The 23,397-nt window shown below is 36.2% G+C and overlaps 1 protein-coding gene across 4 annotated transcripts in view; it reads right to left on the reverse strand.

Moving 5' to 3' along the window:
- Positions 1-23,397, reverse strand: part of COL11A1 (collagen type XI alpha 1 chain) — a 164,480-nt gene that overhangs the window by 6,009 nt on the left and 135,074 nt on the right. For all 4 annotated transcript variants that reach the window (XM_074876656.1, XM_074876655.1, XM_074876654.1 and 1 more), the window contains 14 exons: positions 19,518-19,571; positions 18,908-19,015; positions 18,666-18,719; positions 18,320-18,373; positions 17,088-17,141; positions 9,267-9,320; positions 8,735-8,842; positions 8,597-8,650; positions 5,134-5,187; positions 4,143-4,250; positions 3,494-3,547; positions 3,369-3,404; positions 3,205-3,258; positions 2,154-2,403 (listed from right to left, as the gene is read on the reverse strand). In XM_074876656.1, coding sequence (XP_074732757.1) covers positions 2,154-2,403; positions 3,205-3,258; positions 3,369-3,404; positions 3,494-3,547; positions 4,143-4,250; positions 5,134-5,187; positions 8,597-8,650; positions 8,735-8,842; positions 9,267-9,320; positions 17,088-17,141; positions 18,320-18,373; positions 18,666-18,719; positions 18,908-19,015; positions 19,518-19,571 — 1,096 coding nt within the window. The remainder of the gene's footprint in view (positions 1-2,153; positions 2,404-3,204; positions 3,259-3,368; positions 3,405-3,493; positions 3,548-4,142; positions 4,251-5,133; positions 5,188-8,596; positions 8,651-8,734; positions 8,843-9,266; positions 9,321-17,087; positions 17,142-18,319; positions 18,374-18,665; positions 18,720-18,907; positions 19,016-19,517; positions 19,572-23,397) is intronic.

A 23,397-nucleotide genomic window follows, 5' to 3' on the forward strand; every position in this document is an offset into this window, starting at 1 on the left:
ACTGTTTTTATGTCAACCTACGAGTCTCCCTACCTTTATCTCTCCAGTTCTTTCTGCCATCCCCTGGGCAGGGGAGTGTGAGTGAGTGGCTACGTGGTGTTTGGCTGCCAGCTGGGTTTAAACCATGACATTTTATCTGCATCCTTTTGTTTTTGTCTAATTTTACTTCAAACCATGACTCTATTGCAGGATACTGCTGAGGTTTTGGTGGAACTGCAGAGGCCTCAGTTTAGAGGAGGAGGGATATTATGTGTGAAGCATACATTGCAGGTCTCAACAATTTGGCCATTTCAGTATTTCAGCTACAAAGATAATTTGTACCTGTGGTAACAGCACTCTCAAAACCAGAGCAGAGGCAGCCTTAGGCAGAAATAAGTTATGGCTTATGTCAGAGAGTAAACTCTGGAGTCATTTGCATACCTACCTACATAACGAGGTGGCTGCATAGGGCTTGGTGAGGTTGTAGCTGGCACAAGTACCTAAAGCTTCCATTGAGAGATATACCTCAGGCAAAGATGGTTTCTACTACTGGGTTATGAAGCTGCAACACTAGTGAAACTTCAGGCTGCTTTAGTTGATAAAAACACCTTAACTAATGCTTGGTTAGGTGACATGGTAGGAAAGACAGTTAAAACTTGCATGAGGCTTCCCATAGTTTCAGCAGTCCTACTTGACTGGCACGATTGAGAAATTCAGGCCCTATAACGCTAGGGTGAATGAAGGCTGGGCATGAAAGAGAGCCACGGTCAAGCCAAGGTCCATTAAAAAGCAGGGCTGTTTAAAATCTACCATTCTAATTGTAATGATGATTTCTGTGATGTGGGTCCTTATCTCCAGCTAGTTTCACAGCAGGACAGCAAATGATTTTCTGACACTACTGCTCTAATCCAGTTTCAAGCAAATAGTGGAGGTTTCAAAGAGGAATGACAAACCCTTTCACCAGTTCTGTCTTCTGAACACAGAGCACAGACAAGGCATTTATGCTATTTTAAAATTCTATTGGTTCAGGCTGTATTTATTGAAAACAGTCTTTCCTACCTGTAAGTCTTGTCCCTGGAGAATTTTGTATTTTAATGAATGCATTTATTTTTACTTTAAACAAAATAAGATTACTTTTATAAGAAGAAAGCTCCAAATAATAAGCAAATACTGGTAAATGAAGAAGGTGAATGTGTTCTATAAAAAACATTCATTATTATGGAGGGTACTGAATTGTAAAATATGTACTTTTCATATAGCACATACACTGCTTAACTACTCCTCAAGGCAACCATCTGTTTTTATCTATCTAGAGTGAAGGCAATAAAATATTATTAAACTGTCAAAATTTATTTTTCCTCCTATTTAAAAACAGAAAAATATTGCTTAGAACTGGGAAAAATATCCATTGCAATCGAAAAAAATATGAAAGGATGAAAACTCTGTGAAAGCTGGCTTTCAAAAACCTTTCCAGAGGGGTAAACTCAGTTAGAAAAAAAGAAGAAAACAACACAGAATAATTACATCAAGATAGTTCTTCAGAACACAGTGTCTTGTTCATACTACTCTGCATTTTATTAAGCTAGTACTTAGTAGCATTAAACAGTATCAGATAAACTTGCATGTCTATTTGCTGAAAGATATAGAACAAGCAGTGGTCTTGCAGTAGAACAAATTATTGTTTCTAAGAGTCATAATCAATAATAAATCTCATATAATACCAATGCTATTTTATATTATTATGCTAAGCTAAAGTATACAGCTACTAAAATCGTGTTTCTTTTAAAAGAAGCTATTAGCTATCCCAGCATGTTGACATTTGTGATTTTACTTCCCACTGATCTAAATAGCATCAATCTTTCATCCCTCTCCTGTTTGGATAGTTCTGAAAAGGCAAGACCCACCTTTCAAAACAATAACTTTTTTATTTAGCACTTTAAAAAGTTTTAAATCTAAAACCAGATCAGGTTATGTATTTAAAGAATTTTGGCTTTTACCAAGAGAACATCTCCTACTTATATTTTATAAGCTTTTATACCTACGAAAATGGATTAATGAGACTATTTATTGAGCAACTATATTAACCATCTACCAACGATTAATCATTCTGCCAGAGTATCTTAACAGATCATAACTTCAGCCTTGTTTGCCTTTGTCATGCAATATTAACATACCATCTGGGAAGTCTGGGTGGCAAAGTTGCAAGTCTTTGCAAGTTCGGGCTGGGTTATTCTGAGTGCCCATTGGATACTTCATATGCTCAATGTCTTGCTTCAGTGAATTCAGTGAACCAAAGATCTCTTCCATGCCATCAGAATAATCCAGAATATTATCACCAGCATCAGATAACATGTAATCAGGAGATCTTCTTGTTTTTTTGGGTGACTGGATTGGCAGCGGCTGGATTACCTCACCCGGAGGACCCTGAGTGGAAAACAACGTATCTGGTTACCTTTTCTGTTTGTTTTTCAGCTGCATAAATACACAGATGAAGACCACAGAATGTGACTTGGAGATGATTTGATTAGGCTTTCTTCAAATTCTTTATTTCACTTATTTCCTTCACATTTATGCCTGTAAGCTTTGATTTACCTGCAGAAAAAGATGACTGTAGAAGGCCAAACCATTGTTTTGCTGTAAACTTTCAGATTGGGGAAGAGTGTGCTGCCCTCATATAAGTTAAGTGTGCAGAACTAACTTGCGATTGCCTTTTTATCCCTGGCAGTTCCCTCAAGCACAGGCATAGCCTCTGACAAATGAAAACTGTGGATGTTTCCTATGATAAAACTTTAAAATTCCACTTGGGGTCTACAAAGCAATATTTCATTTCAAGAAATTGAAACACTTCATTCAGATTTGGACTGTTTTCATTTCGGATTGTTATGATATGAAAAAGAAATAGCAGAAACTGGAAAGTATCAACAGGGGGATACCAATATCATTCAATTTTCTGTGCTTCAATATAACACATTAAATAATTATTGAGAGGGCGTTTTGTGTTTGTGGGGGGTTTTGTGGTTTTTTTTTTAAGTTTCTAATTTTTTTTCAGTGCAGACAATGTATTTCTGTGTCTGGTGGATTTGTGTTTCCTGAAAAATTAATTTTTAAACAATTGTTAATATTTTCCTTATCTGCAAATTCACCAATGCTGTTTTCTAGCCTTGTCAAAACAGGGTGGTCCTGTCAGTGTAATGTGCATGCATGTCAAATAAGAGTCTTACTTACTGGAGGACCAGGTGGACCAGGTAACCCACTGTCACCCTTTTGACCAGCAGGGCCCTATAAAGCAATGAAAGAAATGCAGTGTGGATTGTGCTACACAATGTTAAAAAAATAACACACACAAAAGTTAAGCAAAAGAACAAAAGACAGAGAGGAGAATTACTCACACTAGATCCTTTGGAACCTTTTGGACCTTGGGGACCCTGTGGGCAAGAAGATATAACTATAGTTGGAGTGTATTCCACACAACATGGGAGTGTTCTGAAGAGGAGGACTGGATAAAGTTACTTACAGGTAAACCAGGAGGACCAGGGGGTCCGAGTGGACCAGCAGGACCGGAAATTCCCTAAGAAAGAGTAAGAGAGTAAGTACAGAACTGAAGTATTTTACATACTGGACTGGATTAAAAAATGCATATCTATGAAAAAGGTAGTCCTACGAAGCATCCAACCCTGATGAGTTCTGATTTAGGCCATTTGCTAGGGTCCAAAATAGTTTGTAAGTTTAAAATATTACTGACAGTTTGAGCTGCTTGTAGTTGTTCCTACATGCAGTAATTACAGTCCCAACGGTGTTCCCCTTCAGATTGGCTTGGCAACCTCACTTTTTACATAGTGTCTTAAAACATAGCTTAATAATTCAGAGAAAGGAAGCTACTTCAGGTAGTGCAGTTGATAAAAATGATGAAATTGGTGCTCCTGGTTTTATCTCGTCCTTAACTTAGGTGTTACGTGCTTCCTTCATCTTCTGAAGCACTCTATGATCTCATTTTAAGCTGTTTAACTTCACTGTGTTTGTACAATATCTAGGAAAGTTTTAATGTCTAGCAGGAGGCTCTGGGTGTTAAATATTTATAGCAACTTTATGTCTCTCGAAAGACTGGAATATGTACCCTTTGCTTGCATGGAACTTGAATAAAAACACAAGTATGTTTTACTCACTGCATCACCCTTGGCTCCAGGAGATCCCTGTGGGCCAGGAAGACCCCTGTCACCCTTTTCACCCTGTTCTCCTGGAGGTCCAATCAGCCCAATCAAACCAGGATGTCCCTAAACAAGATAGAAGAAAATATAGTTAAAACTCAATATATATAAAAGCAAATGTGCTTTGCAAACACACAAATTAGAGCTTTCAGATGTCATCACTGTTGCTAGACAACAATTAACCCCAAACCAAATTATTCTGAAAGCGTATTCATTGTTGTTAATTGGCCTTTTAGGCTTGGGGATTATTTGCAAGTTGTGACTGCTTATTCAGTGAAAGAGATCTAAGTGCAACGTAGTCCTTACTGAAACTGATGCAGAAATAACAATACCTGTGGGTACAAATTTCATCCCAACTTTCGCATTTAGATGCTATAAGCATATTATAGTTGCACATTTGTTTCCACATGTAATATAGCTGTATAAACAGCTGATCCAAGCACGTAAACAAAAACTGAAATTCACAAGATATAATCATATTAGTATCCCTTTCTCTATACAGTTTTTCTCTGATACACAAGCAATCAATAAATTGCTGGGACTCCATTAGAAAATGCTATCCTGGATGTCTCAATCCATTACTTCAAAAGAAAGTATTATAGCTGTTAAATATTTACATTTTGTTGTCTTAAAATAAAAATATTTTTATTTCTACTTACTTTGTTTTTGTAAAACCAACAGTTCTCTTTACATCAATGTCTTTGGGATTTTCATTGCAAGGAAGAATCACATGGTCAATGGATTACCACACAGGCAGTAATCTTTTTCATTCTATATATCTCCAGGATATTAGATGTGGCTTAAAACTGCACAATTACTATAAAGGCTATGGGAAGCTGACAGACAGGGTAAGTTGTTTTGCTTTCTGATACAAAACCCCTAGTGTTTCTGCTATTTTTATACAGGCTTTTAGACTGGGTCAAACGTACAAACAATGAATAAAGTATACCTTCTCTCCTTTGGAACCTGGATCTCCTTTCAGGCCAGGCAAGCCAGGTGGACCCTAAATAAATCAAGGGAAGTAATGTTAGAATAAGTTTTAACACACTGCACAGATCATGTTTGCTTGAAATATTATTAAAGGTAGTGTCGGTCAAAGTACAGAGTCATTCAGTGGTTGATGGTTGTGATTGATGGCATGTGATTTAGGGCCCAAGATAAAGTTGAAATGTATTTTTAAAAAGGCATAATGATGCTACTGTAGCATTTAAATTACTTTATAATTAGAAATCTATAAAGGGTTGTATGATTAGAATCTAATCTAAGCAGCAGAGGGTCAACTGAATTCTTAAAAGAGCACTGAAAGCGTCCAGTGAAACAAGTGATATTTAAAAAAATATTCAAGCAATTTTTGTTGATTAACCTAATTTTGGTTGTGGTTACATTACATGTTTTCAATTATTACTTCCACTTTAATTGCTGTACCTTGTTTTAGTTGCTTATTTTAGTCCTTTCTTTCATAAGACAGTGGAAAGTATCCTCTTAATTTGTTTTCTCCCAGTTTACTACATCTCAGAAAGATTTTTGCAGAATATAAATCAGGTTGCTTATAACAGCTGCTCCTCAATATTGTTTTGTTGGAGAGCTACCTCATACTTTGTTTCAGCACTCGGAGCGTTGTCTCGGGATTATGGTTTCCTTGATTTGCCACCCGAAATCCCTGTATGACCATGAATAATGCATTTAAATCTATATTTTCTAAATATTCAAGTCTTTTCTACTTGACATTGCAGGCTTACTTAATGTGATCTAGGTGTGCTAGGTCCACTTGACATGTACAAGTTTATGGCTCTTTGTCACTTTTCTGAATGTGATTAGTTACACAAATTACTTAAGTTTTGCAATACTAGTCTGGGCAATCCTAAATGCTTTTAGGAACTGCCTTAGTCTGTTTGGGCCTCAACTGCTCGTTTGTTGGATAGGGATAATACCCCTACCTTACAGAGGTGTTAAACTGTTACCTTTATAGGTACTTACATGATTCACATCATATGAGCAGCTTACAATTTTTAGTTTTTATTTACAAGCCATCCTTTATGCAGCACAGTAAAGACACGTTACTTTATGAAAGTAAGAAATGCGCTTTATTCTAAATTTTATCTGCAGTTGTCCCTAAACATTACTCCATGTAGCTAGATTTCTGTAAACAGAAATATGCTGGGGCAGGAGACAGAGCTGCAAACAACCAACACAGGGTCAACAGAACCATTCTACCAGCCCTTCCACATTTCTGGGGTGGGTGTGGGGAGGGGACAACCCAAACCACTCATTTTTTTCAGGCGATTCCAATGTAAGCTGATGCTTAGAGAATCTATTGGAAAACTCCACTGCAGCTCTTGCTACCTGGGAAACCACCGCGAAGGATAAACACATTCACATGGATAGGTCTTACTTTCTGCACATCCCTTGCAAAAACCACTGAATAATCTTGTTCTTATAACTTGACACAAGCTTCTTTTCCCTGACAGTGCTCTTTTAATCTTTGCTGGGGTCATAAGAGCAATCCATGAAAGATACTATTTTACCAATAGTCAAAAATACAGCTGAATAGATGGCACAGAAGATTATGTATGAAACTTGTTAAAATCTCCTTGGTTTGTTTATTCTCCAGCTTTTTTTTTTTTTAATTTATTTTAATCCTTATTTATAATTTTAGAAGAATTTTGAGGGATTTGAGAAATCTTTTGAGGTTCATAAGAATGGCAATGCTGGTTTTGTGTAATTTGTGCAGAATAAGGTGAAAGATTCAGGCCATGCAGAGCGTATGCAAGCACAGAAAAGGCAGTCATTTCTCAGAGGCTATTAGTCTCATACTGAACATGTATGCATTAGGCGTAGAGCTGCTAGACTAAGTCAGTATCTCATCACTACCAGTCTCCTGCTGGCAGCGGACATCTGTGAAGTTATGATATGGATAGCAGTAATAAGTGACCTTTTCAACCTGGCACAGATTCAAAAGTGCCGTAACACTTCATGTACAAAATATTATTCAGTGCGTATCCTTTCCATCTCTACTTCAGGATATCATTAGATGCAAAAGCCTAGGCAAATACATAATTCATGAATGAAATTTTTAAGCTTCTGGAATACAGAATCAGACTTTTTCACCTGCAGTGTGTTGTGCTCTGCTGCAAATCTGCTTTCATATTCTTCTGATAGCAATCTACTATGGAGGGAGGGAGAGGAAGGAGGGAGACCTAATATCAGCAACTTCTACATACAAACTTCACTTTCTTAAAATCCAAAATAAAGTTTAAGTTGCAGCAATGCATCTAAAAAAAGTTCTGCTGAGCTGAAAAGAACCCTATGCATTTGGGAGTATATAGTTCATTAATACACTCAGCTTCAGATTTGAATTGAATATTTAAGCTCTCAAATGTTGGAAGAGAGATCTTTTGGTGATGTATTTGGAGGCTTCTGGTGACTGACATGTGGGAAAGGGATTGCTGAATAATTGACTTTTAGATTTCAGCACAGAATTGTAATTGAGGAGATCAGTTTTCCATTCTCTGATTTGTCTCCCATGCATTTTATTTGTAAATTGGGCACATAACTAAAAAACTATGGTGGTGATCCCATCATAAACTCTTTGGAGAGAAAACGTTTTTATTATGGGCTCAGCACAGGGGAGTCCTTTTCCTTGCAGCTTCTCATTCATTGTTTCCAACCTCTGACTTACAAGCAATATGTTATCCATGAGAGTTTAGACAAAATGCGAATGTTAAAATGAAGGGCAAAGAGCAATAGTGTAAGGTTTCCTCAGTACCTTATTTGCTCATTATTGTTTTCTAAGGGACAGAGAAAAATGAAATTATATGTAAGTGCCATTGTAATACCATACATAATTATATACAAGAAGTGATCAATAGATGGACCTATGCACTAGATCACTGTTCATCGGAAAAAAAACCCTTTCTAGTGTGTGGGGCATAAAAATAGATGTTCTGAAACTCTTTGCTTATAGGTTAAGTAGTTGCATGTTTGGAACATTTTTGGAAATGTAATCAGTTACCCAAACACTTTCACCCATGAAAGTGTTTCAGTCAATTAAAGAAAAGGCAATTGCTCCTGTTCACATATTCACATGAAAGAGAAAGACTGGTTTAGGGTAAACGTCTTGATTTATGCATTTCACTTTAAATTCCCCATTTTTTCCACTTTCATTTTTATATACTGGTAAAGTCTAATATGAAAATTTTATAGCTGATGTTCAGATTCTGAGTTCTCACTGGGGAGGCAGGAATGCTTTTGGAAAGATTTTGAATTCAGGTACATAGCTTAAGTGCAGAGAATAGTGACTTTCTGCTAAGAACTGACTTGTACATTCCGTTTTCTGTAAATGCACAGACATGCTAATGGTATGTTTTAAAAGGTGCTTTTTCTGTTTTGGCACTGAAAGGAAGGGTACTCACCAGAGGCCCAGGAGGGCCATCCTGACCTGGCGCTCCGGGTAGACCTTGTTCTCCCTAGAATAAAACAAAGTTTGCTTTACCAGAGGGTGTACAAGAAATGCAATATTTAAAATATTATTATAAACTTCGCTTACTTACCACAGGGCCAGGAATGCCCCGGAGACCCTCTGGGCCAGGTTTTCCTGCAGGCCCCTGTGGACCAACTGGACCTGTTTTTCCAGGAGCCCCTTCTGCACCAGGTTCACCCTAGGGAGAACATAAGCAACAGGTCAGAGAGGAAGAGCTGACTAAGCTTGGCAGTGTAAGGTTATACAAGCTGCAAAGTGAGAGCAAGATTTTCTTACTCCATTTTTTAAAAGCGATTCTAAAACAGCGTTCTGCAGAGGACAGTTTTCTGAACAAAATTTTGATAGCCTCATATAAAGATGTGGTGCCAGCAAAGCATGCTCATCTTTCTTTTCCACAGGGGTGAGCTAAGTTGGGCCTACACTGGTGAGAGTCCACCAGGTACTCCATTATGTATTGCTACTAATTCTGGGTCTTAATTTAGATTTTACAGTTTACCTATTACTACTTTGGTAAGTTTTACACTCAGTGCATGATAAGCAATTTACTTCTCACTAGTTTACATTTTCATTGTCCTAAAAAAAAAAAATCTTGAATGTATTACCTTTGCACCTTTTTCACCTTGTCTGCCTTCAGCACCAGTTGCTCCAGGAGGTCCCTGTAAGACATGGAGACTGAGCTCATAATCTCAGTTCTCTAATATATTACCAGTGGAAAGATTCTGAGAGTGCAATTTCCACTGTATTAATAAGTTGTACATGCTAACAAACGATCATTAAATTTCTTTCTTGACATTTTATTTACAGGATAAAAATCCCAATCTATCATATCATCTCTGTTTCCCTTTATAAAATTTTCTGGGTTTTTAGAATATCTGAAAGAATATGGATCACCTAACACCTCTGATATGCTGAGATTAAAAACAAAGAAATAGCCTGGAAAAAAATCAAAACACTATATAAAAGGAAAAGAACAGTACTAATTTACTTATACAATAACAGTTTTAAACTTGTTTTGCATTGGCTTCTACCTATTCACTGTAGTTTATCCACTGATTCCAAAAGGGCCTGTCATTCTACAGTGCACAGAATAGCATATACTTCTTTATTCTCCAAGTCGTGGATGGTCTCAGTAAGCCTTTTGATTACATTTGGACAGCCAGAATTTGATACATGCCTTAATATTATCCAGTAAATATGAACCGGAAAAAAAAAAATCATGACTAGAGGTTGTAAGGAATGAAACAAAGACACTGACTACAAATAGCTCTTGGTATCAGGTTTCCTGCCATTTCTCTACAAAATCTCTGTTTGACTAAGAAGATAGAACTCAGTACTGCAGGAGGATGTAGAGATGGGATAAGGTTCAGCTGAAGGCCACAAAACAGGAGTTCCAGTTGTACAGCAGCACTGTGACTACGTATTGCTGATTCCACCCATCTTTCATTTTCTTATGGTTTCAGTGAAAAATAAAAAGACATTTTTCTCCTCCCAAACATCAAGGGCTGATTTTTCAGGTCAGAGAATTAATATTCATAGCTTTAGTTATAAACAGAAGCAGTATCTAGAATCTAATGTACTCTTCTGAAAATGGTTCTCTTATATATACTTAGTTTAGAAGAGATGCACTCAAAGATAATGGACCAACTGTTTTCCTACAAGGTTAATTTTTAGCCTGGGAAATGTCTTTATTACAAGTAGCTATTTTGTGCCAACCAATGAGCAGCTTAAAGCAAAAGGAAAGAAAAGTGACCATGATCAAATACAAGGTGATTTTCTGAATCTACAAAGTTTACTTCCTGAGACTTCTCTGTTCATTAATGAAACAATCAGTTTGTTATGTAGAAAAAAAAAAGTGTTCTGAGGATCAGCAACAAGAAAAAATTATTTTATTTACTGTTTTTAACTTCATAACAACAGAAAAAAATGCAGGGCCCTAAAAGTAAAGCACTAAACCACATTCATTATTTATCCTATTCTGACTAACAGATAAGAACTGTTCTTCCAGTGAGGCATCTACCTGTATGCTTTGTGAGCTCATGGCTTTAGACCAGAGTTTGACCTAATAGCAATTTGTTATAGTAGAGCTGAATTTAGCCAAAAATTTTTATAGCCTGATGTATTTCACCACCCACTACTATTGGCACATACCTTGAGCAACTCCACCAGTTTTAATTTAATTCCTGGGAATTTATATTAATTTTATAACTATTTACATAGTATATTAAGATCATTCATTTGCTTCTGAAATTAAGCTTTCTCCAGGGTGGAACTGAACGTCTGCAGCACTGTATGAATCTTTTGGCCAACAGAGATAGCTCAGGCTTTCCATCAAAGGTAATGCAAAATGAATTGAATTACCCAACAGTGGTCTTTGGTCATTTGTTTTGGGTATCAACAGGTTGTTCTCTTTATTATTTTTAAGAGCTGTAAGTGGTAAAGGACTTAGGTTTACTTCTTCAAAATACAGAGAAGCTAAAAAGCCCTGGCTAGGGTGGTCCAACATCTGACTCTTTAAAACAGGAAGAAAAATTTAAATCACTACTGTTCCAGTAATAATCTCTGATGCTACACCCCTCTGTGTAGGTTGTAATCAGTTGGGTGGATCACAGTTTGCAGTGATAACAAGAAAAATTATCAGCAGGTATATAAGCAAACACAGGAACATATTAGGAACAGGACTTCCCCCCCCCCCCCCCCATACACGAATTAATTTACATGCCCATTGTCTTTACTGCTTGAAAATTCCTTGAACTCAAGTTCCCATATGGATTATAATCTACCCTACTTAAGAAACTGAAAAGAGTTGAGCATGGTAGTTTGTATTTGAGAAATATGGTCTCTGTATAATCTAGAAATGCAGCTGCAACATGAATTAGCAGGGGTAAAAACACTGTGATCGCTAAATTACAAATACAATGAATCATGATTGCTAAACAAAGGGGGTGCATTCATTATCAAACAATGCCAATGCTGCACCAAGCACAAAGCAGCTAAATGAACTGCTCTTTCTAACAGGCTGTGATTGCTGGCATGGCACAGATGGTGCTTCTACAGAGGAAGACTACTAATTATTATTTATCTTACCTTCCTACACTTGACTTGTTGGAGTGTCTGGTAAATTTTAACTGACAGAAAAGATCTCAATAACAATAATTTTAAATTAATGCATGGCTCTCCACCCTCACCACCCCAGCTGCCATAGTGATTTTTATGATCATTACACTTTAAGTTTGGACATATCGCCTGATACATTTTATGCAGAACTGAGAAGATAAAAGAACTCATACAGAAACAAACTTTTCCTCAGTTTTTGTTACGTGAACCTATTGGACATTTTTGTCTGCTCTTCCACATTTCATTATTTCATTCAAATAATTTAAACTGTTGTTTATTGCTGTCTGTCATCTGACTAAAAATATGATTTCCAACCCAGAAAACCATTACCACATTTCGTCAGTCTGTTCAGATAGAAACCTGGCCTGTTGTTAGGTGTTCTGTGCATTTGCAATCAAGAGAAAATCAGCTTAATTTTTAAGTGGTGTGTGCACCCTGCTGAGGCAGCATGATGCTGTAGCCAAAATGGAAAAAATCTCCTTCATAGAAAGACTTACTTTTTTTCTAGGTTATTTAAGATTGTATATAAAGGCAACTAACCAAATAAACTTCTGCTTCTCACAAATTTAGAGACTGGTTTTGCTGCAGTATTGACATCTGTTCTTTTATTGAAAGCATGCAGTATGCCTTCCAGTTGAGAACAAAAATGTATCTTAGTCTTGCACTTTAAATTCTAACATTTTTAGATTGATATACGGAGCCTTGTGTATATGTGATCTAGACGTCTAATTGACTCTAATAAAGAAAACAGCCAAACAGCAGAAAACACAGCTGAAGGGCCTAGCAGACTGAAAGCTTGAGAGGAACATAAGCAAGAAGTACTGTGTTGATTTTTGTTGACTGTATATATTGCTTTAAGAATGAATGTTTGATGTTGTCTTTTCCTTATGCTATTTTTAACATTTGTCAGATAGAAATCAATGAATTCAAACTAGAGATGTTACCCAGTACTCTACAGCAAAACAAAAAAGTCCCAAAAGTATGTGCAAAGAATTAAGTTTCAGAAAATAGTAACAACATAATTGTAGAGTGGTTCAGTCTTTGTAACAACATTTCTATATAAGCAGGCTTTGGATCAGGAGGCCTTTTGAGATGTTCCACTTCTCATTGATCACAACTCATTTATCTCCTACATTGGAAGGAGAAACTGGAAAACATTACACTTCTTCAGAAACACAGCCTTCACATAGTATGCAGTTGGTCACTGCTAACGCTATTATGAGCAACAAGAAAGCTGTATAGCTGAGAACTCTCACTGACAAGCCCATAGCAATTTGTCAACATCTTGGTTGTCTTAGATTGCTCCAACAATAATTAACTTCATAAAGCAGTTTTTGTCTTTCAGAATGTTAAAGAACACCTCAGAAACCTCATCCTTCTGTGAGGTTGGCAAATTTCATTTATCTCTTTTTTGCAGATAGAGAAATTCAGATGGCAATATTACAAATGTTTAACATGCATGGATTAGAAAAGGGGTTCCCAGTCTCAAAGCTGTACTAGACTGTTCAGCTTGGAATGTAATATACGTACATGCAATGCCTCAAGTTTTCTAGAGGATCTGGGCTGATTTCCATCAGTGGAGAACTTTTCAAGGGATTTGATGATGGAAAGCCCACAGTGAGAGGAAGATGTGCTGATGAAGAGCAGCCATTCTCAAATCAGACAGAACTGGTAAGGCTAGAGTTGGGTCCTGGATAGCTGAGAAGACAAGTCAGTGGCCTGCTGTGGACTGCCTTTACCAAAAAGCCTATTGTGTTGGATATTTTTATAAATGTAAAGTAAATATGACAGCTGATGAAGTGGTAGTCGTTGTGTCTAGTCTCTGAGGTCTTGATCTAGCAAGATGCTTAAACGGGCACTGAAATCTGCAAACTGAAACAAATGCACGTTTCCTACCAAGCTTGTATACTATGTTGAATCAGGAATACTAGGAAAGTTGATCAATTTTTCAAGTAGCTATAACAGATGTCTTTAAATAGTATAAGTTTACTTTAAAAGTTCTTTCTTTTTTGATGACTTAACAATAAATGGAATTTTTGGAAACACTCTATTTAACTGCTGGTGAGCGTTCTTCAGAAAGATGATATAAAACTGTTAGCACTGGTCGGTTAGAATGCTGACTTTAGCACTAAAATATTGTAGTTTAATTGCCCTTCTATAGTTATGAAAGAACATATGTATAAAACGTATATTATGCAGTTGTTAGCTTCATTTTCTGTTTGACTTCAATAACAGTTATGACATGCTTTTACTTCTACACTACTCATTCACATTCTGCTATCAGTATGCTGACTATGTAATCAGTAGCTGACTATTTCTGCCTAAGAAAGAGTAGCAAATGCTTCCGAGTACATTCCTTTTATTTTAGAACTATATCTTTAATGGGGGTTATCTCGTATAAGACAACTGTTTTAAATCGAGGGAAATGTGTTTTCCCTAAATACTTCCAGCATTTACTCCTATATTTTTGTTAATATCATCTCATTAAAAGTTATAAACCAAGATAGAAACCTATATTTTGTATATAGAAAATACTGAGCATAGTCTTTTACTTCATTGACAAGATACTCTTTTAAAGAATTACTATTTTTAAAATTTATTACAGGACATTTTATAATTGAATTTAAGAAAATAAGAGTTTAATCAATACTAAACTAGTTCCTGCAAGTCTGATCCAATGAATATGTATTTTTAAATTGGTGTTTTGGGCACTGATCCTCTCTTGCATTGAACTAGAGAATCTGACCTTCCATTTGTTAATGACAGAAGCACTTCAGCTCTATGTTTCCCTCGACATGTTTCATAGCTCTAATTTTCTAAACAGTATGTGCACAAATCCATGCTAGATTTGCACACACGATTACTATTGTTACTTGCACCATAACTACATAGAGGTATAAAGTGTTCTAAGCATGCCTTTATCTGATCTGGTACATGCACAGATCATTTCAGAAGTCAGGATCTGTAAAATATTAATTATAATTTAATGAAAGTTTTAAGAAAATTGTATCAGTTTGAGAGACTTTATCAATGACAATGTCAGAAGGTTTGCCCTTCATAGATTATGGTTTTTGCCTATTAATATATTTAATTTAGTCATTCATCTGACTATAGGACTTCATTCTGAAGATACACTGGTCTCTCCCTTATAAAACTGGAAGTATCTATGGTATTAGGACTTTATGAAAGGCAGTGGTGGAAATATTTTTTTGGAAGAGGAGTTGTTAAGTCTGAAAAATAATATATTAATTAGGGTACACATTTCGTGGATGCTCTAATGATCCATTTTTGTTTCATCCATAGATTTAACCTTTTGTTTTGATTTAGATGAGTCAAGTGGTCATCAGCATGCTAGTCAATTCTACCTCTTAAGAGTAGGAGTCTGGAACAGACTTATTGTTCTGACATGTACTTCCTAAGTGGTATTTCTTCAAAGAAATTCACCACAGTGCTTGTCCATGAGACCCTTGCTCAGTCTGCAAGGCTCTGGTACTTAGTGTCAAAGCCTTTAGAGCATCACAGTAGAACAGTTTTGGTATTTGCTTATCTCACCAGCTAGTAGTACTCTTACTACTGTTATCCATCAATAACTAGGAAAAATAGTTTTTTCTTGGCCTTCACTTGATAGTTGAATGTAACTGTAAGTATGTTTCTGTAGCTGAAGCCTCTTAGATACAATGGGAATTTATGTATTTATGTCCATGTCCTTCACTAGAATTTACCTCCCAGGGAAAGTTGGGGGAACCTCTTTGTAACCAGCAATACTAAACACAGATTGCTCAATCTGAAACCTGGTAATAAACACAATTTCAGAAGACCAAGCAGTGAAACTGAGTTCAGGTCAGTTCCAAAATAAAGGGACATGAAAATGAACAACAGAATAAATAAGGAGACTGTACAGTTGAGTTTGAGGGACTAGATTTAAAAGTATGAATCCTGAGCTCTGCCAGCTTGTTGTTTCAGAGACAAAAAAGAACAAAAAACAGGGTGGAATGTTGTTTGCTAGTAGTATAGCCAGAGCTGCACCTCCATAGATAGCAGTAAATTGATTCTACCATACAACTAATGGAAACTAATGAAGAGCATTTTTTGTGTTCATTCTGCCAGCAAAGTATGAAGCTTTCAATCCTTCATTGTTTCTCTCTGATATAATATCAGTACAATACAGACATTCTGGTACTCAACTAATGTAGAATCTGATTCTACAAAATGCTTTCTTCAGAATTTGTGAATGGGATTACTTGGCAATATTTAGCCACACTTTTTCCCTGAAGTGGAAACATGTCAAACCACTGGTGATGTGTTATTTGTGTTTCTAAAGTGTTTTTTGTCTAGGTACAATCAGATGCAATATATCCCATCTGTTAGGAATGAGCTACTGCCTTTCTGTATAATAAAGTCGGAAGTTCTAATTTGATGTCGAACAAACATACTAATTGCTAATATTCAGTCGAGCCATATTTCAGTTCTAGTGATAAGGTTGCTAATGCTACCATAATAATTTACAGTATTATAAGTGCTTTGCAAGTTGGTGGAGCAAATAGATTATTGGTGTAAAATGGATAAAACTAATTAGGCGTGTCAGTTCACTCAAGCCTATTAAATAGAGCAATTTAACACATTTTGTTAAATCGCTCTCAGCTTACATTCAATGATACCCCCTCCCTTGTTTTTTAAAGTGTAAAAACTGCATAAAGCAGACCTAGGGGTTGATGCATCTACTACAGTTCTGCAAGTGTAACATTATTTACTGGTTTTGATTAGCTATATTTGTAAAGCCTGTGAAGCTTCAAAGACTTCAGAAATAATGGAATGGCTTCGTAAGTTACAGAAATGTCTGCCTGTTATTTTGTATGCAGAAGGGATGACACAGGCCTGCACAAAAGCTGCATTGAAATTATTTTATTTCAGAGGCTAAAGACCCCAAAGCAGACACATTCTTCCTGCTCCCCGAGAGCAGCTATGTACCTAAGGATGATGTCTTGTATTAGTCTCATAATCACTCACTCCTATTAGCAGACTAATTCAGCAGACACTGAATTCTTACCCTAGAAGACACTGAATTCACTTGGGTGAAAAGAAAAAGCGCAGTTATAGATAAGAAATACATTCTTCCCTATGTATTTTTGTTCCCATGTTCCATGTAACCCATGTTAAAGGGTTTTCTGTGCTGTTTCTATTATTTTCATTTCTCCTATTACTTCAGAGAAACTTCAGATGTCATATATGAGTGTCACAACATGGAAAACAAGTAGCTGAAATTCTCTAGAACGTAGTGTCTCAGAAAGAGAAAATGAGAAATTACTTACTCTTTTTCCAGGTGGACCAGGTGGGCCAGCTTCACCTGAAGGACCTGGTGGACCCTGCAGTGAAAAGTAATAAGCTCAGTAGTAACAAAGGATAAAGTTATCTTTATTAAAGGCAACAAACATCTGCAATATGTGGCCCCTTTTGATGGACAGAAAGTAAGTACTGTAAATACACACAGAGAAGTATACCTGCTTATTCAACAAATACTTTCTTAGGGTGGTCTTTTGAAATTTGTAACAGCTTTTGTTACTATACAAAGTGCAATCATTCTTTTTTTCTCTTCCTGTTTGCAACAAAACATTTCTGACCAGATAGTGGCTGCACAGAAGTAACATACAGTCTTAGCCTACTGCCTAACTCCATCAAGAAGTTTCTTACTTTCTCAGGTGCTGAAATCATTACTTTTGCTAAAATTTTTCACTACCATCTGTGAGTTAGCTGCCTTCTCTTGAAAAATCTTTTGTGCACTGATAGCCATTTGGCTACTCCATCTTAGTAAACTGTGATACTCTTAAATTTTTCAGGGTTGCTGAACAGTTTGATAAGCTTTTCTTCAGGAACACAACACTAAAAGTACTTACTGTTAAATAAGACATACAGATACTAATTTCCTGAAGTTTTCAGGTAAACCCTAGTTTATAACTTACTTCCAACCATATGTTCAATGTAGTAGGAGTTTTTATTTTCAAACTGTACTGTATAGGATAATTCCGTGATAATCAGAACTTCCAGAATTCCAAAATGGAAACCCTATCTTTTTGCAATTAAAAAAAACCCCAAAACCACGTTTTAGTAAGGGAATCTACAGAAATATAAAGAACCTTGATGCTTAATATGGGTATTGCTCAGATACTTAACTAAGAAGCACCAAGATTTTGCTTCATTTCATGACATCCACTAACAAAGATTACTTGGCTGCAGCATTCCTTTCTTATGCTCAGAGTTGCTCTATTTTTAGTTCTCCTCAGCAGCTCCAGCACAAATCCTTAACACATCATTTGTTCCTACTTCTAATAGAAATTGAGCTCTTGTTTCTGATTGTTACTATAATATGGGCAGTTCTACCTCTACAAGGAAGTAAATAAGATATTTTTCAGTATAATAAAAGAAGCATCCACTTAGAAAATATTTTTAAGAGTATGAATGTATAGAAACCACTGATTCAGTAAAATATACTTTCTTAGCATAGGAGAGAACATGCAGCTGAAATAAAATGCCAGAAACAACTCACAGGTTGACCAGGATCACCATCTTCACCTTTCTCTCCACCAACACCATCCTGACCCTACAGAATTCATGGGAAAATAAGCAAAATACAGAATTCAGCTAAATTAAGTAAGTTAGTTTCATATACGAATATAAGAGCACTATTTTTCTACAAAGCAGTTTCCTAAGGATGCTAGTTTTCAAAACTCTAAAGATTTCTAAACTTTTTTTAAGTCTTAAGAAATATATGAATAGAAAAGCAAGAGATCTTACAGGCAAGACTTCACCCGTAGACAAGGAAGAGGCAGGGTTAACTAGAATTTAGTGCAAAGCAAGACTAGGACATAAAACTGTTTTTAAAGTATACTTACAGCTGGACCAGGTTCCCCAGGGGGACCAGGATCTCCAGGAAAACCAACTGGACCCTAGATAAATCAGGAAAAAACCAAGGAATGTATCATCCATTGACAAGAAGGTAGCAATTATCACAAATATTTTATGAAGCATACAATGAATTTAGTTCAAATGTAGAAAGTTATGTACAGTTCTATACGTAGCACAACTTCAGTAGTGCTTCACAGTGACTTGTGTTAAACTTATTAAGGCCACTTACTGGGTTACCCTTAGGCCCATCATCACCTGGAGGTCCTTTAGCACCTGGTGGTCCAGCTGCTCCAGGTGGACCAGCCTCACCTTTTTCTCCCCTTTCACCTTTTGGACCCTGTAGAAAACATATGAACACAAAAATTTCATCTGGAAACTGAATGGCTAAAAACTGATTACAATGGCAAAACTGTTTTTCAGACCTGGGCAATGTTACTCCTCAATAAATGCTGACATGTGAATGGGAAATTAGGACCTCAGCCTCAGACTGGGAAAACCTGTGAATCTCAGGTCAAGTGCCAACATCTGCACCCAGTTTGCATCAATGAACTGTCTTTAGAGAGAAAAACATGCATGTCAAAGTTAATACTTTCGGAAGAAAAAATAGGTACTCTTTTAGGAAGTCTTCAGCTTTGTTCTCTACCTCTTAGTACAAGATTGGGCTATAATTATACAGAAACAAATTGCATTTTAAAGGTAGAAGTTCCTCCCTGAAAATTTAAAGAAAACATACACAAGTACACAAATAACCCGATTAAATGCTTTCTAAAGTAAGCACTACCAGATACCTTAGTTCACCGTAATAAAGGTTAATAATAAGACAAAACCAAAATACTCACAGATGTTCCAGATTCTCCAGGAGGTCCAGGGTTACCAGCTTCTCCAGGTTCACCCTGTAAATGTGTGAGGATAATTTGATGAGTCATTAGGGAGATTATTTCTATGTATTTACTTCTGTTGCTACATATTCTTCTCATGCTTATTCATATGAACAGCTTACAGAACTGTCTTTTATTGGGTCTAACTAAAGGGGGTTGAGTTACATATGGTTTTGCAGAACTGGAATCTGAAAATTTAGAGAGAATATATCAAACTAAGCTTTTAGTGAGTCAGGGAGACTAATCTTCCCCTTGGGCTTTGGAAGATCTTCCCCTTTATTATCCCATATATTGCAAATTTCCTGTTTGTCATCTTTCTTTCTAGTCACAGAAAAACCAAATAAGTATATTGACTGTGTAAATTTATTTCTCTAGAAGATTCACTTTGCCTAGAAGCAAGTTTCTACAAATGAGAGAATACTAATTAGAAATGAATGTCAATGGAGTGAAGATATTATTGCTATAGCTACTGTTAGAATAAAAAATCATATGAAGAAAACAATAAGGATAAAATAATAGCATAACAGTTAGTAAAACTTTCACCACAGGCCACAAAGGTGTATTCTGTGTATTGACTCGTGATGGAAATTGTTTAGCAAAGCAGATGGCTTTGAGGATGACACCATACGAAGAAAATCTATGCAAGTCAAAGATTATACACCATTAAGTTAATGTTTAAGTTAATTCAGTCTCTTTTTGAACTCATACACAGTATTAACTCAAAGACTGTCATTGCAATTGTTCATTTTAAAGTTTAGTTATGACTGATTATTTTCTAGCTCAGTGGTCTGATAAATAAACCTTTATAGAAAACTACTCTGTTAATAGAATATTTAGCTATTAGCATCACAGACACACAAATCTGTGAAAGGATAACAGAATCTGCTTTGTGATTGTCATGGAGTGCTGAGATAAGAACTGTATATTTTTATTCCAAAGGATTTCTCGATGTAACTGCTAAAGGGTGATTTTTTTTTCCTGCCGTATATATTCTTTTTCCAAACCAAATGTACCTTGTCAATAATTATGCCTATAAACAAGAGTACTTCAGTGCTGAAAATGCATCTCACCGAATCCCCTTTACTGAACTCAAATCCAGATTTGGAATAAATTCTTGTATCCTTCATATCCTGTATGACCTGCACGCCCCTCTTCATTGTGTGCCATTTCTATTAATACAACATGCATGTCTGTCATTACCAGGTGGACAGTATAAAAGTATAAATCATAAAATGTGAATTTTAAACAAATCTTACTGTGTAGATACTGGACTTTTTTCATAGAATCTAATGGCAGCACAATGACCTCACTGGGACCAGAATTTGGCCCAATGTGATACTACATTAGATGAATGGAAGAAGATCTGAGTACCCAACTGAATTCCAGAATAGGATAGTTAACAGATAACCACAATTTTAGGAGCAATATTAAAATGTCCTTTAGAAAGGGCACTTTAAAGGGCTGAATTTGCCTTTAGAAACTGTGGTATGTTTTATTAGACGTACTTAAATTTGCAGTAATCTTAAAATTTAATGATCCTTTTTAGTACTTAACATTCATTTGCTTCTGTGATACAGCATTCATTATTTAAAAAAAAATCTAGTGGATACTTCACATCAATAAGCATTAAGGATGTTTTCTAGGAAAATTCATAATCTTCATTTCCTTATCCTTTGCATGGGGTTTACTGAATCTGCAGCATCATTAGCATTGCTTTTTCGTTCATGCCTACTGATCAATCAAATTAGAAACAGAGAATGAGGTCTGGAATTAGCAAATAAATTGATGTTATTCAAGTTAGTAGATATATTATGTCTAACAGAGTCCATAATATAGACCTTTTCAACAGGTGTTCCCATTGCAGGACTAGCTAACTGAGTGACAGAAGAGCGCTAATTATGCCAAGTCTTGCTTGACAAGCACTTGTGCCAGTATAATCCCCTTCTAAGCTTCTCTGAGAATAAGTTCTTTTTCTGCCTTTCTGCCAAATAATATTGTAATTTATGATGATTCACATTTGATTTGTAATCCACTCTTTACCCTTCTCATTGACAAACACATCTTCATTTTATGATATCATGCAACAAGAGAAAAGATGGGCTTTCTCTGACATATTGACCTATTTTGGGGGCCAACTGGGGAACACTGTGCTCCTGGGATCTCAAGAGATCCCTGCATGCATGTTGAAACTGGCAGATGCAGTCAGCCTATATGAGCTCTGTGCATAGTAACTCCCCAATAAGCAGCAGTGTGGAAGACAGCAAAATTGGAAGGGCTAGAAAATGTCAAGATGTTCCCCTTAAAGGGCATCTGTGAAAGATGAGACCAGTTAAAGTTTCATCTCACGTTAATACTTCTAAATCATTGCTCTATTAAAAAATGTGGTTCTTCCCTGTATGCAGTCCTTGTTTTTGCTGACACTGATTTTTATATTCCAAATATTAGGTACTATAAAAGGTTGTACTGGTTTTAGACAGCTGTTAAGGGAGTTAAACAATGTTTTGATAGAGATGATGATCAGAGTAGCTGATATGCATTTACAGAGTGCATTTTTATAGCTATGAGAATCTGCAATCTGTAGGTTACTGTTTGCCCTTGTCTTTCTTTGCATTTTTGGTAATGATGGTATTAATTCAGAATCTGATGCACCTTCTCTATGGGGAGTATTTCAGATTCTTCTTTCAGGAAATAGATTTTATGATCTAATGTTAAATTTTTTTCCTCTGGAATTTTTCCTCTATTCCTCTGGAATTTTTTTCATCTTTTGTTATCAAGTCAGATCTTTTAAAAGTTAGTGTGGTCTCTCTTAGGCAAAGCCCTCCTCTGACAGAATTTCAACAAGCAAAGACAGACATTCTAAACCTACAAAGTGTCTTACCATTTCATGGATATGTTTAATTCTGAAAACCTCTTTGGATTAAGCAAGCAGAATGATTTCTATCAGGCTAAGGACAGGACTTTAAAAGTCCTTTGTTTTCCTTATTATGGTCAGTTCTAGAGAACTGTTCATACTAAGCACAGCGACAGAGATAGTGGATGGAAGGCTGCCACCTTTTGGTTAAATTCTGGGATGTGGTGATTTATTTTGTAAGAATGAGAGGCAACTTTGCAGCTGTCTGGGTTGTGAAAAGGATTCAGTTACACTTTTGCTCCTTTTTGCCATCCTTACAAAACAGGAAAAAAAAGAGAAAAATTGTGACTCTAGAATCTAGACAATCCCTTTTCACATAGGTATGCATATGTGACTGTGTTATATATTGTGGCTCTATGGAGAGCTAAATTTAATCAAGAGATAAAATCTAAAGCTGTGCTATATTTTCTGGGAGGGCATGTTGGAGAGGTGGAGAAGGATGAGAAGAGGTCACAGTCAGTGAGTCATGTAAAGTTATTGAAAGTAATTTGTTAGGACATATATTCAGGTAGTGTAAACTGTCATAGACACATCTTGATTAAATACCTTAGCAATTGTCTGCACACAGGTGTGTGGAAAAATGATACACACACATAAATATGTCTGTGCAAACTTATCAAACATGTTTTTAAACTCAGGGCCAGAATACTCCATTGATTTTGTCCTCTCACTTCCATCTGCAGTATAAATCAATGACTGATTAAGCATGTAAACTATTGATTTCACTTGTTTGCTGTGTTGGACTCCTTATTAGTGTACTATTAAAAAAATTATTTTAGAAAGATATAATAGGAAGGAGTACAAACCCAGATGTGTAGTGGTTTTCTAACATCAGACTTTTTCATACAGTAAAACAGATCTAAACTCTGAGAGGCTACAGAAAGAATGCTTAGGTTCTGTGGATGTTCATTCTGCATTACTCATTGACTG

This window comes from Strix uralensis, chromosome 8 (assembly GCF_047716275.1).
Source record: "Strix uralensis isolate ZFMK-TIS-50842 chromosome 8, bStrUra1, whole genome shotgun sequence".
Taxonomy (NCBI): domain Eukaryota; kingdom Metazoa; phylum Chordata; class Aves; order Strigiformes; family Strigidae; genus Strix; species Strix uralensis.